General features: G+C 44.5%; 1 protein-coding gene across 2 annotated transcripts in view; it reads right to left on the bottom strand.

The window, feature by feature from the left end:
• Positions 1-27424, bottom strand: part of CILP2 (cartilage intermediate layer protein 2) — a 215418-nt gene that overhangs the window by 113581 nt on the left and 74413 nt on the right. For both annotated transcript variants that reach the window (XM_077252315.1, XM_077252307.1), the window contains exon 2: positions 7416-7685. In XM_077252315.1, coding sequence (XP_077108430.1) covers positions 7416-7685 — 270 coding nt within the window. The remainder of the gene's footprint in view (positions 1-7415; positions 7686-27424) is intronic.

The following is a 27424-nucleotide window of genomic DNA, read 5'->3' on the forward strand; positions in this document are numbered from 1 at the left end:
TAACCTGTATTTGCATCTCTGACCATTCTATATGTATAACCATTGTGTATATAGTGTATTGTCTAGTGTACTCTTAACCCCTTCACCCCAAAGCCTGTTTTCACCTAAGTGACACGGCCAATTTTTAGAATTCTGACCACTGTCACTTTATGAGGTCATAACTCTAAAACGCTTCAACGGATCCTGGTGATTCTGACATTGTTTTCTTGTGACATATTGTACTTCATGATGGTGGTAAAACTTCTTCAATATGACTTGCATTTATTTGTGAAAAAAACAAAAATTTGTTGAAAATTATGAAAATTTAGCAATTTTCAAACTTTTAGTTTTTATGCCCTTAAATTAGAGAGTTATATCTCATAATATAGTTAATAAACAACATTTCCCACATGTCTGCTTTACATCAGCACAATTTTGGAAACATAATTTTTTTTTGTTTTGTTAGGGAGTTATAAGGGTTTAAAGTTGACCAGCGATTTCTCATTTTTGCAAGAATATTTGCAAAACCATTTTTTTTACGGACCACCTCACACTTGAAGTGACTTTGAGGGGTCTATATGACAGAAAATGCCCAAAAGTGACACCATTCTAAAAACTGCACCCCTCAAGGTACTCAAAACCATATTCAAAAAGTTTATTAACCCATCAGGTGCTTCACAGGAATTTTTGGAATGTTTAAAAAAAATTGAACATTCAACTTTTTTTTCACAAAATTTTAACTTCAGATCCAATTTGTTTTATTTTACCAAGGGTAACAGGAGAAATTGGACCAAAAAAGTCATTGTACAATTTGTCCTGAGTACGCCGATACCCCCCATGTTGGGGTAAACCATTGATTGGGCACATGGCAGAGCTCGGAAGGAAAGGAGCGCCATTTGACTTTTCAATGCAAGATTTGCTGGAATTGAGATCGGAACCCATGTCGCAATTGGAGAGCCCCTGATGTGCCTAAACAGTGGAAACCCCCACAAGTGACAGCATTTTGGAAAGTAAACCCTCTAAGGAACTAATCTAGATGTGTGGTGAGCACTTTGAACCTCCAAGTGCTTCACAGAAGTTTATAATGTAGAGCCGTAAAAAAAAATTCATATTAATTTTCACAAAAAATGATCTTTTTGCCCCAAATTTTTTATTTTCCCAAGGGTAACAGGATAAATTGGACCACAAAAGTTGTTGTGCAATTTGTCCTGAGTACGCTGATATTTCATATATGGGGATAAACCACTGTTTGGGCGCATGGCAGAGCTCGGAAGGGAAGGAGCGCCATTTGACTTTTCAATGCAAAATTGGCTGGAATTGAGATTGGAACCCATGTCGTGTTTGGAGAGCCCCTGACGTGCCTAAACAGTGGAAACCCCCACAAGTGACACCATTTTGGAAAGTAGACCCTCTAAGGAACTAATCTAGATGTGTGGTGAGCACTTTGAACCTCCAAGTGCTTCACAGAAGTTTATAATGTAGAGCCGTAGGAGCGCCGTTTGAATTGCCGACTTAGATGGATTGGTCTGCAGGTGTCATGTTGCATTTGCAAAGCCCCTGATGTACCTAAACAGTAGAAACCCCCCACAAGTGACCCCATATTGGAAACTAGACCCCCCGAGGAACTTATCTAGATGTGTTGTGAGAACTTTGAACCAACTAGTGTTTCACTACAGTTTATCACGCAGAGCCGCGAAAATAAAAAATATTTTTTTTCCACGAAAATGATATTTTAGCCCCCACGTTTTTATTTTCCCAAGGGTAACAGGAGAAATTGGACAACAAAAGTTGTTGTCCAATTTGTCCTGAGTACGCTGATACCCCATATATGGGGGGGAACCACTGTTTGGGCGCACGGCAGAGATCAGAAGGGAAGGAGCGCCGTTTGAATTGCAGACTTAGATGGATTGGTCTGCAGGTGTCATGTTGCATTTGCAAAGCCCCTGATGTACTCAAACAGTAGAAACCCCCCACAAGTGACCCCATATTGGAAACTAGACCCCCCAGGGAACTTATCTAGATGTGTTGTCAGAACTTTGAACCAACAAGTGTTTCACAACAGTTTATCACGCAGAGCCGCGAAAATAAAAAATATTTTTTTTTTCCATGAAAATGATATTTTAGCCCCCACATTTTTATTTTCCCAAGGGTAACAGGACAAATTGGACCCCAAAAGTTGTTGTCCAACTTGTCCTGAGAACGCTGATACCCCATATGTTGGGGGGAACCACTGTTTGGGCGCACAGGAGAACTCGGAAGGGAAGGAGCACTGTTTTAGTTTTTCAAAGCAGAATTGGCTGGAATTGAGATCGGACGCCATGTCGCGTTTGGAGGCCCCTGATGTGCCTAAACAGTGAAAACTCCCCAATTCTAACTGAAACCCTAACCCCAACCCTAACCCCAGCCCTAACCCTAGCCCTCACCCCAACCCTAGCCCTAACCCTAGTCCTAACCCTAGCGCTACTTTCACACTAGCATTTTTTTGCATACGTCGCAATGCGTCGTTTTGGCGAAAAAACGCATCCTGCAAAGTCATCTGCAGGATGCGTTTTTTCCCCATAGACTAACGTTAGCGACGCATTGCGACGTATTGACACACGTCACAACCGTCATGTGATGGTTGCGTCGTGTGGTGGCGGACCGCCGGCAGCAAAAAACGTTACATGTAACTTTTTTTGTGCCGACGGTCCACCATTTCCGACCGTGCATGCGCGGCTGGAACTCCGCCCCCACCTCCCCGCACCTCACAATGGGGCAGCGGATGCGTGGAAAAACAGCATCCACTGCCCCCGTTGTGCGGCGCTTGCACAGTATGCATCGGTACGTCGGGCTGACGCAGTGCGCGGCACTGTACCGACGCTAGTGTGAAAGTAGCCTAACGGGAAAATGGAAATAAATATATTTTTTAAAATTTTATTATTTTTCCCTAACTAAGGGGGTGATGAAGGGGGATTTGATTTACTTTTATAGCGTTTTTTAGCGGATTTTTATGGTTGGCAGCCATCACACACTAAAAGACGCTTTTTATTGCAAAAAATAGTTTTTGCATCACCACATTTTGAGAGCTATAATTTTTCCATATTTTGGTCCACAGAGTCACGTGAGATCTTGTTTTTTGCGGGACGAGTTGCCGTTTTTATTGGTACCATTTTCGGGCACATGACATTTTTTGATCACTTTTTATTCTGATTTTTGGGAGGCGGAATGAACAAAAACCAGCAATTCCTGAAATTCTTTTAGGGGGGGCGTTTATACCGTTCCGCGTTTGGTAAAAAGGATAAAGCATTTTTATTCTTCGGGTCAGTACAGCGATACCTCATTTATGTAATTTTTTTATGTTTTGGCGCTTTTACACAATAAAAACTATTTTATATAAAAAAATAATTGTTTTTGCATCGCTTTATTCTGAGAGCTATAACTTTTTTATTTTTCTGCTGATGATGCTGTATGGCGGCTTTTTTTTTGCAGGACAAGATGACGTTTTCAGCGGTACCATGGTTATTTATATCCGTCTTTTTGATCGCGTGTTATTCTACTTTTTGTTTGGCGGTATGAGAATAAAGCGTTGTTTTTTGCCTCTTTTTTTTTTTTTTTTTTTTTACGGTATTCACTGAAGGGGTTAACTAGTGATATAGTTTTATAGGTGGTGTCGTTGCGGACGCGGTGATACCAAATATGTGTACTTTTATTGTGTGATTTTTTTTATTTAGATAAAGAAATGTATTTATGGGAATATTTTTTTTTTTTCTTTATTTAGGAATTATTTTTTTTTACACATGTGGAAATTTTTTTTTTTACTTTTTTACTTTGTCCCAGGGGGGACATCACAGATCGGTGATCTGACAGTGTGCACAGCACTCTGTCAGATCACCGATCTGACAGACAAGGGCAGAGGCTAGCCGACGCCTGCTATTAGGAACTCTCTGCAGGCGCCGGCAAGCTAGGGCATCTCATGACCCGGAAGGAGTTCCGCAGCCATCTTGGATCCGGGGACTCCTTCCAGGTCACCAGAGCAGCGCAATCTCATCGAGATCCCCCGTCCCTGCGCGATCCCCCTCTATGCCGCTGTCACTATTGACAGCGGCATCAGAGGGGTTAAATGCCCGCGATCGTCGATAGCGCCGATCGTGGGCATTGCTGCGGGGTGTCAGCTGTCATATACAGCTGACACCCGCATCCGATCACCGCGGCGCTCAGTGTGAGACTGCGGTTCTCGGGGCGCCGTACTAGTGCCGCACTAATGCAGTGCCGGCAGCGCAGTACTAGTACGGCGCATGTCGGGAAGGGATTAAATATATAATTTAACCTTGGGCTACTCTTTTAGCTCGATCCACGAATCCACACATCCATTTCTCAGTTTAATTTTCCATGTTACCGGGGCTCGTTTCTGGCCTGATATAATTTCCATTACGGACCAGGCTTACATCAAACAAGGAATTGGCAATCTACCAGGTTCTGTTTCTCTGGGGCTAGTGAATCGGGTCTCTCACCCTGTCAGGGTTGTGAGGACGTGTGGTGCCACATCAGTGATTGTGTGGGCCTCCTCCTACCCCCCATGCCTTCCAGGGCCCCTGTGGACAAGGCGTGTCTGTGTAAAACTGTGCCAAATTGACCTTATGTGTCCCCAGGGTGTGTGGAACGTCACATTGGTACAAATGGGGAGACTTTACCACGTGATCCCGCTGATGTAATATTGATGTCAGGCAAGGTGGCATGGTGCAGGTTTGTCACATGTGGTGGCAGTGGAGGGATTCTGTGTGATCTCTCCAGTGTCTTCCTTCACAAATGGTGGCAGCGGTGTGATTCTGTGTGATCTCTCCGATGCCATCCTTCACATAGGGTGTTGATTTTTATTTCAAATAAAGGTTTTTATAAATGCTATGTGTTTATTTCCAAAGTTACTATAGAGTTAGTAATGGGGGCGTCTTATAGATGCTTCTCCATTACTAACCCCTGGGCTTGAGGTCAGCTGATAATACAAGGCTGACATCAACTCCACAAATATTACCTCACTTGGCACCGCACCAAGGCAAGTGGGAAGAGCAAGGCTAAGTGCCAGATTTAGCGCATCTTATGAAAGTGCCGTTTCTGGGGCGGCTGAGGGCTGGTGTTGGTAGCCTGGTGGGGGGGGAGCAATATCAACCCACAGCCATTTTTTGTTTTTTGTAATTATTTATTTTACACAGGACTTACATAGATGCTGCTGAATATAACTCCCATCTTTGTTGCCTGGTCACGCTGATCTCAGAGATACAAGGCGACAATGATGAGTGCTGCCTTCAGCAGCCAGCGCCTGGGATCAGGGTGAACTGAATTGTTTGTTCCCAGGCGCTGGTACGTGTCACACAAACACATGGACAGCACACTGATGTGACACACGGACGTACAAATACATGGATGTTAAATACATACATAAAGATGTCACACGGACACTGAGCACAAATCTCACCTGTACTGTTTTTTTTTCCCATAGAGGAATCACCAGGATGTGTGAAGGAGGCCTTGAAGGAAGGAAACACTTCAAAGCCCTAATCTTGGGATCAGTGGTAGTTTCAGCAGTGGGATCCCCAGATATCAAAATGTATTAGAATTATGCTATGAGGAAGATGTAATTATAGCTCGAAATGTTTTATTTTTGTCAGAGTTAATAGAAAGAAAAGTACCTGACATTTATTTCACCCAATTCCTTCCAAGTAATAGGATATTACTATGAACAGGTGCCACTTATAGGAATTATATAAAATACAACTCAACACGTCACAAAGTGAGTTACAGGAATTTCTAGATGCAAAACTTACAAATGTAAAACTCAGATAGAAGTGATTGTGGTCCAAGGCAGTCTCATATATTTTATACCTTCCACCTCTATTTAAGTGTGATTCAGAACAGTTTAGTGTCTTGAAATGTTAATTGACTTGCATCATTCACATCTAGTGGGGATAATAAATACATAATGTCTGCACATTTCTATATTTACCTTATTACTTTAATAATAAATATTGCTGGCTTGAGTTTAAATATCATTTCTTATGATGTACTGATATACAGTATCTTTGTAATATATACTATTGTATTTATTTATGACTTGCAGTGCTGTGTAAGCAACATTTTTAACTTTTAGACTTTTAAGTTAAAACAAATAAATGAGATAATCCCAAACCCCTTAATGACCGCCAATACGTCGTTTAACCCCTTAATGACAGCCAATACTTCTTTTAACTGACCTGAGATATAAGAGAATAGCCTCCCCATACAGGTGCCAATCCAGCAGCTGTTGGCTGTACACTATAGCTGACAACTTTCTGCATCAGCCACGATCAGTGTTTGCACCGTCCAAATCTGTTTAACCCCTTAAATGCTGCTGTCAATAGTGACTACATCATATAAATGGTTAACAGACTGTGGGGGCTTCCTCTTTATTCCAATTGGTGCCCTCAGATTATGATTGGGTGGTCCTGATGTTTGCCATGGCCATTCATGACCAAATAGCGGCCTTACAGTCTGACGGCTGTTGTAACCTGTTCAGAAGTTAGAGGCATTTAGGTGGTAAAAATACAAATTTTCATTTCTGTCATGCAACTTTGTATTAATTCCTGAAAATCACCTGAAGGGTTAATAAACTACCTGACTGCAGTTTTCATTATGTCAGGGGGTGCTGTTTTTTAAATGTATCACTTTTGGGGTTTTCCCAATATATGGGACCTCTAAAGGCACTTCAAACATAAAAAAATAAATTTTATCATTTCCTTGAAAAAATGAAAAATTACTGCTACATTTTTAAACCTCCTAAAATGCTAATAAAATAAAATAACATTTTACAAATGGTGCTGATGTAAAGCCGACATGTGGAAAATGTTATTTATTATTGTTTTGCTTTGGTATGACTATCTGGATTAAAGGGATAATCATTCAAAGTTTGAAAATTGATAATTTTTTAACATTTTTATCAAATTTCTGATATTTTTATAGATAAACACAAAACATATCGACCTAAATTTATCATTATCATAAAGTATGATGTGTTACAAAAAAACTCAAATCACTGGGATTTGTTGAAAAAATTTGGCTTTGTCACTAAGGGGTTAAGCACAGAAAATGCCATACGATTCTGATTAGTGAGATTCTGACCAATTAAAGCAATGCAGATCTTGTGAACAATTGCATTCCCAGATACACATTGTGCAAGGAAGCACAACATGGCTCTTTTCAAAAGAGACATGTGTTGCATTTCCATGCAAAATGGGTGGCATTATTACGGTAATCACTTTACTAGAAATGTGTCATGCCTTTTGTATGATTGATGAGTAAAACACTTTAATGAATTCCTCTAATCCATTCCATACTGTCTTTAGAAAATTCATGTTTCATTATTTTCCATGTGACACTAGTTCTGTAAAAACAAATGTTGGCCTTGGATATAGTCATGTCTTTCTTACCAAGTGGACATTGAAACCTAACATGGTAGTTGGAACAATTCTGTCCTCTCGGTTGCTCTTTGTTGATGCACCAGAAGCCCTTTTTTGGATTAGAGTGTACAACCTCTTTGGTGTCCTTTGGCCTATTCCATTCGGTGGTTCTTGCTTCAAGAGCAATAGGTCTAATGCACAAACGCTGTGGGTAATAAAAGCGAATGGCTTCTACTGTTTCATAATCTCCATCACCTTCTGGATGGTCTACATTAAACCAAGATGTCCACTCTGAAGCACCTAAGAAAAAAGATATCAAAATTATAGAACATTAGAGTAAGGTAATACTCAAACTTTTTAATTAACATTAGAGTAAGGTAATACTCAAACTTTTTAATTAATCTTGTACAAATTACATGTCATCAAAACAGTGCTGGTAGCTGACCTGAACCTGATCCATTCATTCATCTGGGGTATTTTCTGAAAGTAATTTTGTTGACCCTGTTATGTAATTCAGCTGCATGGTGCTCAGCAATATGTAGTAGGAGTGACAACTGATACCATTATTGAACAGTGGCTCTTGTTGCAGTTTTGGACACACGTGACTTACAATTTATAACTATTCATATTTTCACATTTTTTGGAAACAATAGTCTCTTGTGAAATGTCAGACATGAGATGTCTATTAAACAATTTTGAAAACAGTTTAAGCATTCATGCATGAAATACTTCAGATTGGTTCCTCTCCACTAAACGATTCGGCCTGTAAACTGTAAGACGAAGGCATCACACTTCTGCTAAAATGTAACAGAATCTGTCAAAGCAGGAAAACATGAGTGACATTCCAGTCACATTACACCAACAAGCATCATTAGCATCGTAAAAAAAGACTTTATAAATGTATGACTTTTTTGTATTGTTTGAAATGTGGCTTCACTTGTGAATTTATTCTTCCAAATTACCGTATGTGCTGTCTTAGGTTTAGCTGCACATATTATTTCAGTTTTGTTTTTCATTCCCTGCACTATAAACTTCAATAGCATCATTACGATTATGCAGTCTATATCCATGAAAGTGCTGGTCTCCTATTACAGAAAAGGCTGACAAATCAATAGGACAAGCTATCACTATATGATAAGTGGCAATCTTACTGCCATTTCTTTTTCAAGTCAATGAGGCATTTTTGAAGTTTATTACAAAACTGGTGGTGGAAATACCCTTATGTTAAGGTTTCCCACATTCAGAGGAGCTGTAGCGACTTCTACTCGCCTTTCTCTGACATTTTCATTGCTCTGTAGCTCCTCCTCCGCTGCGGGGCCACAACTCTCTACATAAATTAAGCTATTCCCTTCTGCTCTCCCCGAGACTCAAACTGGCGCTCTCATGTTTGCAGGTAGCAGCTCCAGCGATGAGTCACAGGCCACAATGATGTAGATAGGAGAATTTGGTAATCTTAAACTGTACTGCAGTTAATGAACCCATTAACCCAGGATTTTTTTCTTCCTATAAAAGTACTAAACAATAATGAAAAGATGCATGCCTGTTCTGTGTTTTTGAGCGGCTTCTGTTTTTGTCTTAAAAATACTGGCCAAAATTCTAAGATGTGAATAAGGCCTCAAACCATGCTCTATCATGTCCTTTACACTCTGGTAGCAGATAACACAATATCCACCATTAATATCAGAAGATAGAGCACAGCTTCTCCTAATGTATCCATCTCCCAGCTAAAATGACCTATGCACATAGTCTCTGAACCTATTCTTTCTTTATATGCAGGTGACTGTTGTAAAGCAAATATCTGATCTCCTGTTACAGTAGCTTGAGCAAGATAAGTGTCCTGAAGTTACGTAAAAAAAGGGAATAAAATATACAGTCAGAAAATAAAGCCAGATTAGATTAGGAAAATTTACTGTAAATATTTAAGCTTAGATATCATGGCCATTTTTTACCTTGATATTGGTGTGAATGGGAGTGGAAAGGAACAAAGCTCAGTATTATATATGTATTATAATTGATATGTACTGAATCGTAGGTTTTGATAGATACTTAAAATTGTGTGAAGACATTGTAACAATTTGTCAGATTTGGAAGCAATCCGATACCTGCTACTGCTCAGGCGGCACAATCTTGCTACAGAAAAAAAACTGCCTCTCCCCAGATGGCGCTGCCAGCACCTGCGCAGTAGCATCCATTGGATTGCCATCTTGAAGGAGGCAATTTTTTTCTCTAGCACCTGCGCAGTAGCAGCTATCGTATCACCAATAGCTGCTGCTGCGCAGGCGCGGCCGGCACCATTTTCAAACTGATCTTATTAATGAAATTATGAGAACCATCAAAAACAATAATTAAATGCACATTATGGATGCGATCATGCTGCAGCGCAGGCGCCGCCTGCAGAAGGGGATTTAAAAAAAAAAAAAAAATAATAATATATATATATATATATATATATATATATATATATATATATATATATATAATATTCAGAATGTAAACTAGGGGGTAGGTCAGTGAGGGATCAGTGACCTGTCAGAAGTAGTGATGGGTGAGCACTAAAATGATTGGGTGCTCGTTGCTCGGGTCGAGCAAATTGGAATGCTCGGGTGCTCGACCCAAGCAACGAGCCCAATGTAAGTCTATGGGAAACTCAAGCATTTTTCCGGCAGCCCACCCTTCCCTGACGTCTACAAAGGGACTAGAAATTGCAGAAATCAATGGGAACAGTGCTCAAATGACATAGGAACAGCATGGGGAAGACACTAGGAAGCATTTTTGAGTCCTAGGTCACTGCTGTGAACAATGTTGTCAGAATCTTACGCTACTTATACAGACTCACAATAAAACATCCAAAAAGGAAACCAAGATGGATTTTCCTGGGAAATATGTTAAGGAACATCCTTTCCAGGGTAATGACTTTAATATAAGGCAAAATAAATAACCAAAAATAAAAATGCTCCTCCACACCTTGGGCTATGTTCACACATAGCATTTTTTGTATGTGTTTTTTAACTTTAGCATTGCTTTCAACCAAGACAAATCCATTCACTGAGAAATGTCATTTTAACATTTTACAACCTTATCTGGCCATGTGGTGTGTGACACATCATCAGACACATCCTGTTTCAGTTATGAAGGAGGGACTCAAAGTCACAAAGTCTATTTTTATAGCGCCATCAGGCAGCCTTTACTATTCATAAAGGGCCAGCAGTCGGCCCTCACTATACCTAGAGAGTTATCAGCCTGCTATGCTTTGTTGTTCCTATTATTAAACAGTGGGTCTCCTATACTGTCATTGCATATGCAGTGAGTGGCTGGGCTGCCCAAAATTTGGACGCATCCCAATACCCCTTTGAAGAGATGTACAGGAGGGCCTCCTGAAAACCATGTTCCCATTATTAGGAAGTGGGTCTCTCATACTGTTTGCCTGTTTGCAGTGAATGCAAGGGCTGCCAAAAATTTTGACCTTCTCCAATGCCCCCTGGAAGAGATGTAGAGGAGTTCCTCATGAAAAAAATGTTCCCGTTATTAGGAAGTGGGTCTCCCATAGTGTTTGGCTATGCAGTGAACCAACGGCTGCCAAAAATTTGGAGGCACTCCACTGCCCCTTGGAAGAAACATAGAGGTCAGAGGGCCTCGTGAAAACAATGTTCCCATTATTAGGAAGTGGTTCCCCCATAGTGTTTTCCTATGCAGTGAATACAAGGGCTTCCAAAAATTTGGAGGCACTCCAATGCCCCTTTGAAGATACATAGAGGAGGGCCTCATGAAAAAAATGTTCCCATTATTAGGAAGTGGGTCTCCCATAGTGTCTGCTTATGCAGTGAAGCAACAGCTGCCAAAAATTTGGAGGAACTCCAATGCCCCTTGGAAGAGACATAGAGGAGGGCCTCATGAAAAATGTTCCATTAGGAAGTGTGTCTCCCATAGTGTTTGCCTATGCAATGAATGCAAGGGTTGCCAAAAAATTGGACCTACTCCAATGCCCCTTTGAAGACACGTAGAGGAGGGCCTCATAAAAAAAGTTCCCATTAAAAAAGAGCAGGTCTCCTAGACTTGTAATGCCCATGCACTAAGTGTATGGGCTGACAAATATTTACCCATGGGGGGTAATCATGAACATATTGCATACCAATTTTTTGGTACCTGCATCATAAACACCCTTTAAAAAAATGATGTGTGTGTTGAATCATGGACCACGATCACCCTGGTGATATGGTGGTGGAGGATGAGGATGAGGAGAAGGAGGAGGAAAACAGAAAATAGCCAATATCAGGAAGCGTATACCCATGTGTGGGTGTGAAAAGGGTGCATGGGAATAAACCTCCCAAAAAAAGACACTGGATTTGAGTTTATGTTATGCTGTTATCATTCAGTGGTGTTGAGAAGTCTGGCCCAATCCAGCCCTTTGTTAATTTTTATAAGAGTCAGCCTGTCAGCACTTTTAGTTGACAGGCGGATGCGCTTATCAGTTTTAATTCCACCAGCGGCACTAAAAATCCACTCTGACAAAACACTAGTGGCAGAGCAGGCCAGGACATCCAAGGCGTAGCGAGCCAGTTCATGCCACATGTCCAGTTTGGATACCCAATAATTATAAGGCACAGAGGAATCATGGAGGACGTTGGTACGGTCAGCAAGGTACTCCCTCAGCATCTTCCAAAACTTTGCACTCCTTGTGAGAGTACCCCAGTGCGATGGAAGGGTCTGAGAAAACTCTCCCAGAACTTTGACAGTGTTCCCCTGCCTCTTGTTTCTCTCTCGCCTGTACTCCTTAGTTGTCCAACGAACTGTGACCTCTGCCACCAGCATTTTCAGATGGGAATTTTTTAAATAATTCCGCAACAAGTGCCTTCTGGTACTGCCCCATTTTAATAGACCTGTCCGCCTCTGGAATAAGAGATAGAAAGCTCTCCTTGTAATGTGGGTCTAAAAGTTTCACTAACCAGTAATGACTGTCACCAAAAATTTTGAGAATGCGAGGGTCACGGGAAAGGCAGCGTAACAAAACTCAGTCATGCATGTCAGGCTGCTAACAAGCAAGACTTCCGTGTCCTCACCAAGAGGACAACTGACCATGCTCTCCTCCACCTCCTCCTTCAACTCCCTGTCCTCAGGCCATCCACGCTGAACAGACAGTATGACAGTTGTGCAGGTAGTACTGTCTATAGAGCATGAAACTAGCTCCTGTCCTTCCTCCTCCTCCTCGTCACCCAATCCACGTTGGGATGACATGAGGATAAGCTGTGTGTAATCACCCTGTATGGTTCCTTGCTCCATCTCATCGTGGTCCACCTGCAATGCATCCTCTTTGATTGTGAGTAGAGAGCGTTTCAGAACACAGTGAAGCGAGATGGTGATGCTAATTATGGCGTCATCGCTAGTGTTGAGCGATACCTTCCGATATTTGAAAGTATCGGTATCGGATTGGATCGGCCGATATCCAAAAAATATTGGATATTGCCGATACCGATACCCGATACCAATACAAGTCAATGGGACACTAATATCGGAAGTGATCCTGGATGGTTCCCAGGGTCTGAAGGAGAGGAAACTCTCCTTCAGGCCCTGGGATCCATATTCATGTAAAAAATAAAGAATAAAAATAAAAAATATGGATATACTCACCCTCGGATGGGCCCTGGCTGTCACCGCTGCAAGCGTCTGCCTCCGTTCCTAAGAATGCAGAGTGAAGGACCTTCGATGACGTCGCGGCTTGTGATTGGTCACGTGACCGCTCATGTGACCGCTCACGCGACCAATCACAAGCCGCGACGTCATCGCAGGTCCTACACTCACTGCATTCTTAGGAACGGAGGCTGCCGGTTGCACGGCTGAGGTCCGGGTCCGTCGGAGGGGTGAGTATATCCATATTTTTTATTTTTATTCTTTATTTTTTACATGAATATGGATCCCAGGGCCCGAAGGAGAGTCTCCTCTCCTCCAGACCATGGGAACCATACACTGGGAACTTCCGATTCCGATTTCCGATATCACAAAAATATCGGAACTCGGTATCGGAATTCCGATACAGCGAATATCGGCCGATACCCGATATTTGCAGTATCGGAATGCTCAACACTAGTCATCGCCGTTCACCATCATGGTGGAGTCCTCAAAGTTTTGAAGGATGGTACATATGTCTGACATCCATGTCTACTCCTGAGGTCTTATGTGTGGAGTCTGAACTGAATACCAGCGGCCTTGTTAATGCTGGTAGTCAACAACTGCCCTCCTCTGTGTCATGCTGCTGCAGTGCAGTATAGTGCAACCTCCACCAGGGGGAGCTTGTGAGGGAAGTGAGGCTGCACACACAGAGTAGCACCACAGAGCAGCAGCACAGGTACCACCAAGTGACGAGAATTGGTCAGACAAGCTGAGTCAAAAAAACAGTCAGAAGCAGAAGTATCAGAGGTTGCAGCAGTACACATGGTCAGGAACAAGCCAGGGGGTTCGGCAACAGTCGGAAGCGGATAAGACAAAGACAGACGGCAGAAGGAAGAAGCGAGTCCGAATACAAGCCAAGTCAAAACCAGGGAATCAAACAAATTAACAGGGAAACACTGAGAAAGGGCGGACAGAGGGAGTCAACAGACACGTGGCAAGTCAGGGATCACAGCAGGAAAAATCAAGATCTACCAGAGTCAGGTACACATGCCAAAGGCAGAACTATAGCTGACACCGCTAGCAGGATGCATCGGAGCTAAATAGCAAACCTGAACCCAGAATGAGGCAGAGTAAAGTTAACCCTTGACATGATCCATCCGGAAAAAGGGCAGACAGGACAAAACCCGGGGAGGATTCATGACACTCTGCTCACAAATCCTTTAGAGTTCCAACATGTGGGGAGATCACACACCAGTCGGTGAGCCGGAAGCTGCAAACACTGCTGAAGCACGGCAAGGGTGGCTGAATCTGTAGCTGACTTTCTAAAATGGGCACACAGGTGGCGTATTTTGACAAGCAGATCCGGCAGTTCCAGGTAGGTTTTGAGAAAAAGCTGAACCACAAAGTTAAGTACATGGGCCAGGCATGATACGTGTGTGAGCAAGCCTTGCCTCAGACTCCACCAAGTTCCAGGCTTTGTCACACATGACCATGCCTGGCTGTAGGTTCATCAGTGTCAGTAACAGATCTGCCTGCATTTTCAGAGCTGTCCACAACTCTTCAGCATTGTGTGGTTTGTCACCTAAGCAGATTAGATTCAGCACAGCCTGTTGCCGCTTGGCTGAGGTAGTGCTGCAGTGCTTCCAGCTTCTGACTGATGTGATCATTTTGGAGATGGAGGCTAAAGAGGAGGAGGAGCTGTAGACTGTGGGGGCAACCCTGATTGACCTAGGGCTTGCAATCATCAGCATCGGGAGTACGTGTTCCATCCCAAGGTCTGACTGGGTCCCGGCTAATACTATGTTAACCAAGTGTGCCACCAGCGAGATGTATCGTCCCTGCCTACAAGCACTTGTCCACGTGTCAGTGGTTAGGTGGACTTTCCCAGTAACTGCATTGTTGAGGGCGCAGCTAATGTTGTGGGACACGTGCTTGTGTAATGCGGGGATGGCACACCGGGAGAAATTGTGGTGGCTGGGGACCGAGTACCGAGGGACGGCTGCCGTCATCAGGTTGTGGAAAGCTACCATCTCCACAAGCCTAAAGGGCAACATTTTGAGCGCAAGCAGTCGTGAATTATGTAGTGTGGCCTATGGGGTGTTGGCTGTGTATTTGCACTTGCGTTCCAAGGGCTGGGGTATGGACAACTGAACACTGCACTGGGACAAGTGTAACACCCCAGGTAACCAGTTGTTACAGTGAAATTGCCTTCCCTTCGGGGAGCGTGATATCATGCATGGGGGCAAGGAGGATTCCCTTTACCAGGTAAGCACCTGCATGCAACACATTCCGAATCTAGGCCAGAAGGGGGAGTTCTGAACCCGGATTCAGGGAAGCGTCCCCCAGCTATATATGTTCTGGCCTGGAGGAGGAGCTAGGCAGTTGTTGAGAGACACTGAAAAGAGAAGGAAGTCTGAGAGAGAGCAGACAGCGGAGCTGGCAGCCAGGATTGAGCTGCAGCTCCAGGGAAGGAAGTAAACCTGAAGGGTTGGAATGCAGAGGAGCTTGAGAGGAAAGGAGCACAGTGGAAGAGAAAGGGGCTCAGACGGGAATGGCAGCCTAAGAGCCAGAGCGCAGAGACCGGGTACCGAGAACCCGAGGTCGTATTGTTCTCCAGGACGAACGGCAGAACCGGAGGGCAAAGGACTGTATGATAATTGCCCACACAAAGCCTGAGGTGAAGCAGTGACCTGAGAGCCCGGGTCATGATAGAGACCCTATGAAACGGCTCCCACTACCTATCATACAGACATCTGTCTCAGGACAGGAGAGAGCAGACCTTGCCAGCAAGCTACAAGCAGCAAGGACCTTGCCAACTAACGCAAATAGGAAAGGCTTATGGACCTCACCTGAGGGAGAGACCCTCTATTGCCTCCAAGCCGGCCGGACCACAGCTACCCCTGCACTTGATACCCTGGACTGAGGCTGACTGCTATCATCAGTAAACCAGGTAAAGACTGCAAACCTGTGTCCTGGTTCTTTATACCATCCACTACACCATATGTGCCATACATCTTGGGAGCCCTGGGGACCCCGCTTCACCTGCATAACATCACCCCAGAGGACCCCTTTAAGTCCCTACTGACCGAAAACCACAGGTGGCGTCACAAATATAGACATTACAAATTCCCTTAAAGAACTTTCCCTTTAATTGGGTGCCCAGGGCAGCAGACCGGGTCGCAGCCACCGTGACATCCCCTTTAAGACTGGACCCGGTACGGGTAACTCACAAGGACGTGGACATGCTTGCTGATGGTGCTAGTTGAGTGTGAAACAATAGGTGCAGGGCAGGAGGCATCTTCGCATGCACCATGGATGGGGATTGGCTTGCAAGCACAACAGTGGAAGTCACCCGCAGACACTGTTCCTGGATCCTGGAGTTCGGCCCACAAAATCAGCTGCATTACTGCAATGTGCCTGATCATGCTGGTGGTGGTCAGGCTGGTAGTTTTGCCACCCCTGCTGATGCTGGCCTGGCAGGTGGTGCAAATGGCCTTTTTGGGGTTATCGGTAGAGTCTTTAAAAACAACCAGACTCGGGAAGACTTAACAGTTGTACTGGCAACTTCCATTTTGTTGGTTTTACGGGGAACGGTTGCCTTCTGTCTGCGGCCACCACACTGCTTTTTCCTGCCTGTTGGGGTGCTACACCTTCCTCCCCCTGTGTGCTTCTATTCTTGCTCAGCAAGTCCACCTGCCAGTTTGGGTCAGTTACTATATCATCCACCACCTCGTCTTCCACTTCCGCACCCTGGTCCTCCTCCTGACTTTCTGGCAATTGTGTCTCATCATCGTCCGTTTCTTGTGACACTTTCCCACCGTCGCCTTCATGTGACCATGGCTGCTCAAATATTTGGGCATTGCTACATGCAATCTCCTCTTGCCCTGCTTCAAGTGGACCGGGCGAGAGACCCGAGTCTATAAATGGAAAAAGTAACAGCTCTTCAGAGTGTCCAAGTGTGGGATCAGTTGTCTCTGGGCACTCGGCATGGTGGGAGGAAGTAGGATCAGGGTGAGGACTATGCATTCCAGACTCACGGCTACTGAGACTTGACTGTATGGAAAACAGGGTGGTTGTGGTGGTGGCAAAGTGACTGGAAGCATTATCGTTTATCCAACCAACAACATTTTGACACTACTCTGGGTTCAATAGTAGTGTGCTGCGTCGGGTGAGAAAATGTAGGTGTTTGTTGTGGCACAATTTCAACTTGCCCACGGCCTCAGCCTCTGCATGCACCATCACGTCCAGTTCCCTGTCCCTAACAACGCACCTTGCCCATTTTAAATGGAGGACAATATTTTCCACGTTCACTACAAATGGCTGAATTTGGAGCGAACTTATATGTGATCCGTGTGACGGACAAACCACAGTTTTAAATAGCTGGCCTGTAGGTAACTATTTTTGCTAGAAAACTGGTGTCAATAACTTCGCTAACACACTGCAAAAAAATTAAAATGGAGGCCAGAAATGGCAGAATTTTGAGCGCAATTACATGTGATCTGTGTGACGGACAAATCACAGATTTAAATAGCTGTCCTGTAAGTAACTATTTTTACCAGATAACAGGTGTCAATACCTTCGCTAACAGACTACAACAAAATTAAAATGGATGCAAGAAATGGCAGAATTTTGAGCGCAATTATATGTGATCAGTGTGATGGACAAACCACAGTTTTAAATAGCTTGCCTGTAGGTAACTATTTTTACCAGCAAACTGGTGTCAATAAATTCGCTAACACACTGCAACAAAATTAAAATGGAAGCCAGAAATGGCAGGATTTTGAGCGACATTCTATGTGATCAGTGTGATGGACAAACCACAGTTTTAAATATATGGATTTTAGCACTGTAATATGGAAAGGATCTCGCTGTATTCTGCTGTGCAAACAAGCAAATGGAGCAGAAAAATGGTGTTCTCCGGATTGCTTTTAAGCAAATAATCAGGATTCAGATCCCCAAAAAAATTATTCCTGGCTAGTGTTGAGCATTCCGATACCGCAAGTATCGGGTATCGGCCGATACTTGCGGGTATCGGAATTCCGATACCGAGATCCGATACTTTTGTGGTATCGGGTATCGGTATCGAAACAACATTAATGTGTAAAACAAAGAATTAAAATAAAAAATATTGCTATACTCACCTCTCCGACGCAGCCTGGACCTTACCGAGGGAACCGGGAGCCTTCTTTGCTTAAAATGCGCGCTTTTACTTCCTTCCGCGACATCACGGCTTCTGATTGGTCGCGTGCCGCCCATGTGGCCGCGACGCGACCAATCACAGCAAGCCGTGACGTAATTTTCAGGTCCTCAATGCCTAATTCTAGGCATTCAGGATTTTAAAATTACGATCCGGCTTGTGATTGGTCGCGCCGCGGTCACATGGGCGACGCAACCAATCACAAGCCGTGACGTCACCGAAGGTCCTGGAAGGGCTGATTCTTAGGAAGGAAGACTGCCGGAACGAAGCCGAGGGTGAGTATATTCCTATTAGGTATATACTCACCCTCGGACACGCCCTGCTTCTTTCCGGCAGCCTTCCTTCCTAAGAATCAGCCCTTCCAGGGCCTTCGGTGACGTCACGGTGACGTCGCGGCTTGTGATTGGTCGCACGAGCGGTCACATGGGCGGCCGCGCGACCAATCACAAGCCGCGACGTCACCGTGACGTCACCGCAAGGTCCTGGAAGGCTGATTCTAAGGAAGGAAGGTTCCCGGTTAGTACCAGGGCCCGTCAGACGGTAAGTATGGCGATATTTTTTATTTTAATTCTTTATTTTACACTTAAATCTGAATTCCGATACCAATTCCCGATATCTTAAACATATCAGGAATCGGTATCGGAATTCCGATTCCAGATTCAGAAGATCGCCGACTTCATGGCCGACCCCACACAGGGGTCGGGTCGAGTTTCATGAAACCCGACTTTGCCAAAAGTCGGCGACTTCTGAAAATTGCCGACCCATTTCGCTCAACCCTAGTTAGCACTACTGCTTTGCAGCACTGGTGTACTGGGTTCAAATCCAACCAAGAACAACATCTGCAAGGAGTTTGTATCTTCTCCCCATGATTGCAGGTGGTTTTCTCCCACACTCCAAAGACATACTGACAGGGCAATTAGATTTTGAGCTCCAATGGGGATAGTGCTAATAATGTCTGTAAAGCGCTGTGTAAATAATGGTGCTATATAACTGAGTAAAATAAAGAGTCAAAAGAGGAGCAATCCAGTACTGTTTTCTCATTTTTTAATAGTTTTTTAAATTTTTAAATGTAACTCACTTAAAAAACCTATGTGACGCCCCAGGGTCCTGGTTGTCAGAGTGGCATTGCTTTCCTCACGGGGAGAGTGATGTCACGCTTGGAAGCGATGAAGGATTCCTTTTGACAGGTAATCAGCACATACAACACCATTCTGACTCCAGGCCAGAGGAGGGAGCTCTACACCCGATTTCAGGGGTGAGCTGCTCTCTCTTGTCGGGAGGAAGAGTCAGTTGCTAGGCATTTGCTAGGCAGTTAGGAAGAGTTGACAGTTGGTGCCAGAGAGCAGACTGGAGCTGTCTGAGCAGAAGGACGAGTGAGGGGCCATGTAGCCTGAAATGCTGCAACTCCTAGATAGCGAGATACAGAAGGAAGAACAGCTTGTAGCGAACGTGCCAGAGAGCGAAGCACAGGAGAGTGACAACAAGGGAGAATAGCAGCGACTGGGCTACCTCCCTGACATAGCGCAGATACCACTAATCCGAAGACCGAGGTTGTGTCATACTCTAGGAGGCACAGCAGAAACCGATAGGACAACTAGACTACATGTAACTTGTCCGCCCTAACACCCAGGAGACACAGTGACACATAGAGCCCGGGTCGTGATAGAGACCCTGTAAAAAGGCTCGAGTCACCTGACATACGGGTTTGAGTCCTACCTAAAGGGGGACAGAGAGAACTGAGAGGACCTTGCCAGAAGCCTTAAACAGTAAGGGACTACAATACCACTGTGCTATGAGGAAGGCTTTTAACTCCACATGGTTAAAGGGTACTCTGAACTCGTTTCCAAGCTGGCCAGACCCTGCCTGTACCTGTGATCTGGTGCCCTGAACTGGGGCTGCCTGTTACCATCAGTAAACCAGGTAAAGAGACTGCAAACCTGTGTCCTCTCCTCTTTATCGCTCCACTCACCATCTTCATCTACTACACTGGGAGCCCTGGGGACCCAGATTCACCTGTGGGAAGCTACACCATGCCAGCTGCCATAACATCACCCCAGTGGACTCCTTAAAGCAGCGTCAGTCATCCCTGACCGAATACCACAGGTGGCGTCACATACTCTTATTATCTCAGAAATCCCTTTAAACACATTCCCTTTAACATGAGCGCCCAGAGCCACGGACCGGGTCGCCGACGTGACACATCCCTTTAAGTATCGGACCCAGTACGGAGTAACCCACGGCCCTAGTGGGCGTTTCAACTACAATTTGCAAAATTAAAACTAGCCATCTGGAACCAAGAGGCGTAGGTACAAGTGGAGGAAGAGGTAGACGTGTCAATATGGGTTCAAGAGGCAAGGGAGAAGTAATCCAACACATTTTTATTCTTTTTATTTTTTTAGGGAAATGACTTCAAAGAACATAGAAGAAACCCAAAATAAAATAACAAGCTACAACCACTGGGCAGTGGTCCAACTGGAGGAATAGGTGGACGTGGCGGTGTAGGTACAAGAGGCGGCGGTAGCCTACACAGTTTTTTGGGTGCTTTATTTGAGGATGAGACCCCCAAAGGTATGGACAAGTCCTGTGGGATCGTTAATTTTAAGAAGTGATTGTGCAGCGCCCCAGAGTCCTGGTCGTTGCAGTAGCATGGTTCAGCCACTAAGGGGGGCCATGCTGCGTTCGATGGCACGGAAGGAGTTCTCTGAGCAGGTATCACAGTCACCAATACATTTCACAGCTGGGCCTCCGGGGGGAGCTAAGGGTGCTATTCATTAGGCCACTCCCCACCATAGTGGGTAAACTGGGGGTCAGGCAGGAAGTTAGAGAGAACGCTGACGGGATTGAACGGAGCAACACCTGGTGGCAGAGGGTGTTGTGAAGGGAGAGACTGTAGGGTCTCTGCCAGGGGTGGGATCCTGGCAGAGGCTTGGCATGGAAAGAACGTAAAGGGACCGTGCCTGCTCAGCATAGCGGCGGTGCCCGAGGAAGGACTAAGAAGCGAGATAGATTGTGCTGAGTGAGAAACGAAATCAAGCGAAAGGAGATACCAGTGAGGGTTGTGCTGAAAGAGGCAGCACCTTACTGAGGCGCACTACCGGTGGCCGGAACGCCGAGGAGGTAAAGAGTTTCAAGCCATACCTCAGACCTACGGCAGGGCAGTTAGCTTGAGGCGGACTGTCTCACGCATCACCCAGGAAGGCAAAGGGGGGTACCAACAGGAGAGGGGCGCAGATAGAGTCCCGGAAGATCTCCGAGCCTCCCCGTCATACGGGTGCGTTCCTACCATAGTATCTGGAGGGACGAGGAAGATCATTGCGAATTAAGTTGTTGTGAGGGAACACGAGAAACAGACACAACAGTTGTGGGGTACTTTCCGTAAGCACAGCAGGGAAGGACTGCAACACATAGCGCTAGAAGGAAGGCACCGATTTCCACCTGCAAGGAGAGCTCTGGAAGTGCCATTGGACCGGCCGGACTTGCGCAGCCTGGTGAGCCGTATTCCGGACTGAGGACCCAGAGAGCTTCAGTAAAGAGGTAAAGAGACTGCAACCTGGTGTCCTCGTTATTTACCGCGACCTGCACCCCACAACTGCACCGCTACAACATCACTTATTGCACCGGACGTCCCCCACTGACAGACAGGGCCACGGACCGGGTCTAGCTACCGTGACAACCCCAGGACTGAGACCTAGAGGCCCGGCTCCGGGTACCCCTCGGCCCTGCGGCGGTGTGGGGGCGCTCCAATTGCTTCTTCACGTTAGATGTGGACAGTGGTTGCGCCTGTCTGACACACATTGCTATGCTAAACACATGTTCCGACAAAACACTTGTCGCAGGGCATAAGGCAGAAAGGGCAAGCTCAGGCCATGTGTCCAGTTTGGAGACCCAGAAGTTAAATGGGGAAGACCCATCTGCTAGTACATGGAGATGTACTTTTCCATTGGTGATGATGGATATTGTGGCGTGCTCATAAAGTTTTTCCACATTTTGGCCATGCTAACCCTGTCATCCAAGGTGCTGGTGGCGACTTCCTCCTCCACCTCTGCCTTGTTGTTCCACTGAGCCCCAGCTGTCAGGTGGGAAAGCTATTAGTAGTTTTTCTACCAGTGTGTACTTGTATTTACGCATTTTGCGATCTCTCTTCAGTGACAGAAGGAATGACAAGTACATTGTCCTGGTAGTGGGGATCCAGCAGGGTGGCCACCCAGTAATCTGCACTGGTAACAATATGGCAACTCAGCGGTCAAACAATATGGCAAATGTGGTCATTCTGCAGGCACTTCAGCATGTATTGGCTAAAAGGTGTCAGGCTGACCAGAGACAATGACAAGCTGTCCTTGTGGGAGGAATATCTTCTGGGTACTTTGTATCCCTCAGCCAAGGTCCAGTGATGCCCATCAGCTGATCTGAGCATCACCCTGGTGTGACATGGTTGCTCCTCCCCTGCCCCTCCTCATCATCATCATTCTTCCAAACTGTCCCCTGGCTGTAGAGTTGGGTACCTGGCCAATATTGGGACAGTAACCTACCCTTCGAGCCATGTGTGGATGACAAGACTGATAACGGTGTGGATTGGCTCTGCTCCTCCTCCTGCTCCTTTTCCTCCTGTGCCACCACCTCATGGGCTGAATAGTTTTTTTCCAGCATGCATATAGGTGGGTTAGTAATGCTGATGATGGCACCATCAGCACTGGCCATATTGGTAGAATATTTGAAGCAGTGCAACACAGCACACACATCCTGCATTGAGGCCCACTCATTGGTGGTGAAGTGGTGTTGTTCTGCAGAGCGATTCAGCTGTGTGTGCCACAGCTGAATCTCCACTATTTCATGATGCTGCTTGCACAGTCACTCCAGGATATGCAAAGTGGAGTTCCACCTTGTTGGTACGTTTCATATCAGCCAATGATAGCGAAGGTAGACATGGCACTGCAACACAGACAGGAGAGCAGGGTGAGAATGACGAAAATTGCACACAAACTGCCCACACTTTCGGCAGCTCCGACGTGTGAGGGTAGTTTTTCATGAAGCTCTGCACTACCAAGTTTAGCATATACGTCAGGCAAGGGATGTGCATCAAACTGGCTGGGCCCAGAGCTGCTAGGAGATTTCTCCCGTTATCACACACCACCAGGTTGGGTTTGAGGTTCACCGGCACCAACCACTCGTGTGTCTGTTGTTTGTTCCCAGACCACAGCTCCTGCGAATTGTGGGATTAGCCCCCCAAACAGAGGAGTTTAAAAACAGGCCTTAAGCCTGGTGTACATGATCTGGAGCTAGCAGCGCTTTGGACACAGCACATGTTCGATGTATCCAAAGCGCTGCCGTCTATTGAATGCAGGTGAATCCGCATGTGTTCACTGAGCCATGTGCATTCACAGCGTCTAATACAATGTATTGATTACATTTGTCTTGTGGAGACTAGCGTCTCTACAAGAGAAATTGACATGCTGCGGTCTGGAAAGGTGCGCCACATGTCAGTCTGAGCCACGGGCAGACGACGTACTGGCTAGGGGCTGCCCGCTGTGCCTTTGCACCCTGCTTCCTCTTTTGCTGTTCTGCTGTGACAGAATAGCCACATTCTTTTTCTTCAAACTGCACAGATCACTAGGATGGCCTCTGCTCCATGAGAGGATTGTTAGCAGATGTGCAACAGATACAAACTTATTTGTGTTATGGAGGAGTTTACACTTTTCTGACAGTAAATGGCAATGTTGTTACTGTTATATGCTTAGTTGAATGTAATGCATATACTTGCACTTTGGTTTCACTTTCTCTCTGGTAAAAGGTAGTGTTGAGCGATACCATCCGATACTTGAAAGTATCGGTATCGGATAGTATCGGCCGATACCCGAAAAGTATCGGATATCGCCGATACCGATACCCGATACCAATACAAGTCAATGGGACACCAAGTATCGGAAGGTATCCTGATGGTTCCCAGGGTTTTACACAGTAATATGGATCCCAGGGCCTGAAGGAGAGTTTCCTCTCCTTCAGGCCCTGGGATCCATATTACTGTGTAAAATAAAGAATTAAAATAAAAAATATTGATATACTCACCTCTCCGGAGGCCCCTGGACATCACCGCTGGTAACCGGCAACCTTCTTTGCTTAAAATGAGCGCGTTTTGGGCCTTCCATGACGTCACAGCTTCTGATTGGTTGCGTGCCGCTCATGTGACCGCCACGCGACCAATCACAAGCCGTGACGTCATTCTCAGGTCCTAAATTCAGAATTCTAGGAATTTAGGACCTGAGAATTACGTCACGGCTTGTAATTGGTCACGTGGCGGTCACATGAGCGGCACGCGACCAATCAGAAGCCGTGACGTCATGGAAGGTGCTGAACGCGCTCATTTTAAGCAAAGAAGGTTGCCGGTTACCAGCGGTGATGTCCAGGGGCCTCCGGAGAGGTGAGTATATCAATATTTTTTATTTTAATTCTTTATTTTTTACATGGATATGGATCCCAGGGCCTGAAGGAGAGTTTCCTCTCCTTCAGACCCTGGGAACCATACACTGGGAACTTCCGATTCCGATTCCCGATACCACAAAAGTATCGGATCTCAGTATCGGAATTCCGATACCGCAAGTATCGGCCGATACCCGATACTTGCGGTATCGGAATGCTCAACACTAGTAAAAGGTCCTTAAGACTTCCTGTTATGCTGTATTAAAAAGCTGATGAATATACCTCATGTTCTGTGTAGATAAAATTTGAATTACCTCATACAATCTACGCTTACAACTTTCTTCTGCGACCAATCTATGCAACATATGAAATAGAAATCACGGCACTCAGGGCTTCTTGGAGGTGCACAAGTTAGGAATCCAACCCGTCGAATATAGCTAAGAAATACTTGGCACTCTGGAGATATTTGTTGTCAAATTCAGAATTAAATTTTATTCGGTGCATCCAGATCAACATATAAACGTTTTCGGTCTATACAAATAAGACCTTCATCAGATATAGTCGTGAATACTGGAGACCATTGATAGGCGTGTGACAAAGCAAAACGCACAAGGTTAAATGTCAGCCAAAATACGGGAGCGCGAGGCGCCTGGGTGCATGTGGTGATATGAAGACACAGCGCTATGGATAGGCGAGGTACTCGCAGGGGAGACAGTGCTGAGATCAGAGGTGCCACGGACGCCGAGCAGGAGGGGAAGAAAACGCTCCCGGGGCTGCCACAGAAGTCACAGAAGAGAAAGAAAAGTGTGAGTAGTCAAAATAACTCCATCGGAAGTTCTAGTGTTAAAGAAAGACTGTACATTATGGCAAGCAGAACAGCGGAAACTACACCAAAAGAAGAATAAATAGAAAGTAAAAAGCACAATTTCTAACCCACATGCAGATCACTGGAATGGTAAATTTGAAGTAACTGATAAAGAATCATCGTCAGGCTGGTTTAATCTGTCCTGATAGATTTGGGCATAATTCAAAATTACTAGTAAAGGATGTGTTATATGTTCCAGGACTAGAAGGAGGATTGCTATCCGTAAAGCATCTGACATCCAAAGGACTGTAAAATTCAAAGATGATAATTGTACAATCCTAGCGGGAAATAATATAATAATTAATGTCAAAGCAGGTGAACAATTATACCATCTAGCCACATTAAAGGAACAGATGAAGTTATGTACACATGATCACAAGAATTGTATTCACATGTGGCATAGACATCTAGGACACAGACATCCTGAGAGTATAATGGCATTACAAAAGAAGAATTTAAGAAAATGGAAAACAACTTAAGACAGAATGGAATAGAGCATCAAAAGACTGTTCCAAACACACCTAGACAGAATGGGGTAGCAGAAAAGAAAAACAGGACTCTGACTGAAATGATAAGATGTATGCTAACAGACTCCAAACTACCAGAGAAATATTGGGGTGAAGCAGCAATGACAGCTACTTATCTGCAAAACAGACTTTTTTCAAGAAAAATAAAAAAAAAACATATGAACTATGGCAAGGAAAGAAATGAAGTGTGAATCATTTAAGAGTTTTTGGTTGCAAAGTTTTTGAGTTTAATCCGGATGAAAAACGCTCCAAACTTCAAAACAAAGCCAATGAAGAAATATTTGTCGGATATAGTGACAATTGCAAAGGATGCGGAATCCTATATCCCAAGACAGACAGAATTACAGTAACAGTGTAACATTCATTGAAGATCTAAATGATGACATAATGACATCACTGGAAACTAAAAATAAGAGAAACGACAGTGATATAACTGCAGGAATATCTGATGAGAAAGAAGTGGAAATCGATGAAAATAAAACAACTGAAAGTCAGGAGATACAGCTCCATACAGACACAGAACCAAGACGCTCAATAAGAGAAAACAAGGGAACACCACCTCAAAGTCTTTCATACAAGGCAAGTACAAATAAAATGTATGAACCTACATCTTGGGAGGACATATCTCAACTTTCAGAAGAAGAGGCAAACAAATGGATAAAGGCTGCAGAAACAGAAATAAAATCTATGCATGATTCAAAGACATGGACACTGACGGAACTACCAAAAGAATAAAAGGCTATAGGATGTAAATGGGTTTTTAAAGTAAAATACCAAGCAGATGGCACAGATGATCAATACCAAGTAAGATTCGTAGCTAAAGGCTATTCTCAGAAATATGGAGAAGACTATGATGAGACATTTGCTCCAGTTGTCAAACACACCACAATCAGAACTTTGTTTGCAGTTGCGGCAACGAAACAAATGCAGTTGAAACATCTGGATGTAAAGGCAGCATTTCTGTATTGAGACTTAACAGAAGACATTTACATGGAACAACCCCCAGGATTCAAGAATAAATGGAAACCAAACATGGTTTGTAAGCTACGGAAAAGTATATATGGTTTAAAACAAGCCAGTAAAGCGTGGTATGATAAAATCACAGAAGTACTCATAAATGAACATTTTTAAAGAAGCAAAGCAGATCCTTGTCTATATACAAAGAGAATGATAGACAGATGGATCTATGTGCTGATATATGTGGAAAATATTTCAGTTTTTTTTTAAAAAGAAAGGGATGATGCGGAGCTAGTGAAAACTTTGGATCAACACTTTGAGATCAAAGACCTGGGAAATGTGAAACAGTACCTAGCAATACAGATAGAAAGAGATGAAGAAAGGAGTTTCCTTCTTAATCAAAATCACACGATTAAAGGCATAATCGAAACATTTGGATTGAAAAATAAAAAAACAGTAATGTCTCCAATGGAAA

The sequence above is a fragment of the Ranitomeya variabilis genome, chromosome 1 (genome assembly GCF_051348905.1).
Source record: "Ranitomeya variabilis isolate aRanVar5 chromosome 1, aRanVar5.hap1, whole genome shotgun sequence".
Taxonomy (NCBI): domain Eukaryota; kingdom Metazoa; phylum Chordata; class Amphibia; order Anura; family Dendrobatidae; genus Ranitomeya; species Ranitomeya variabilis.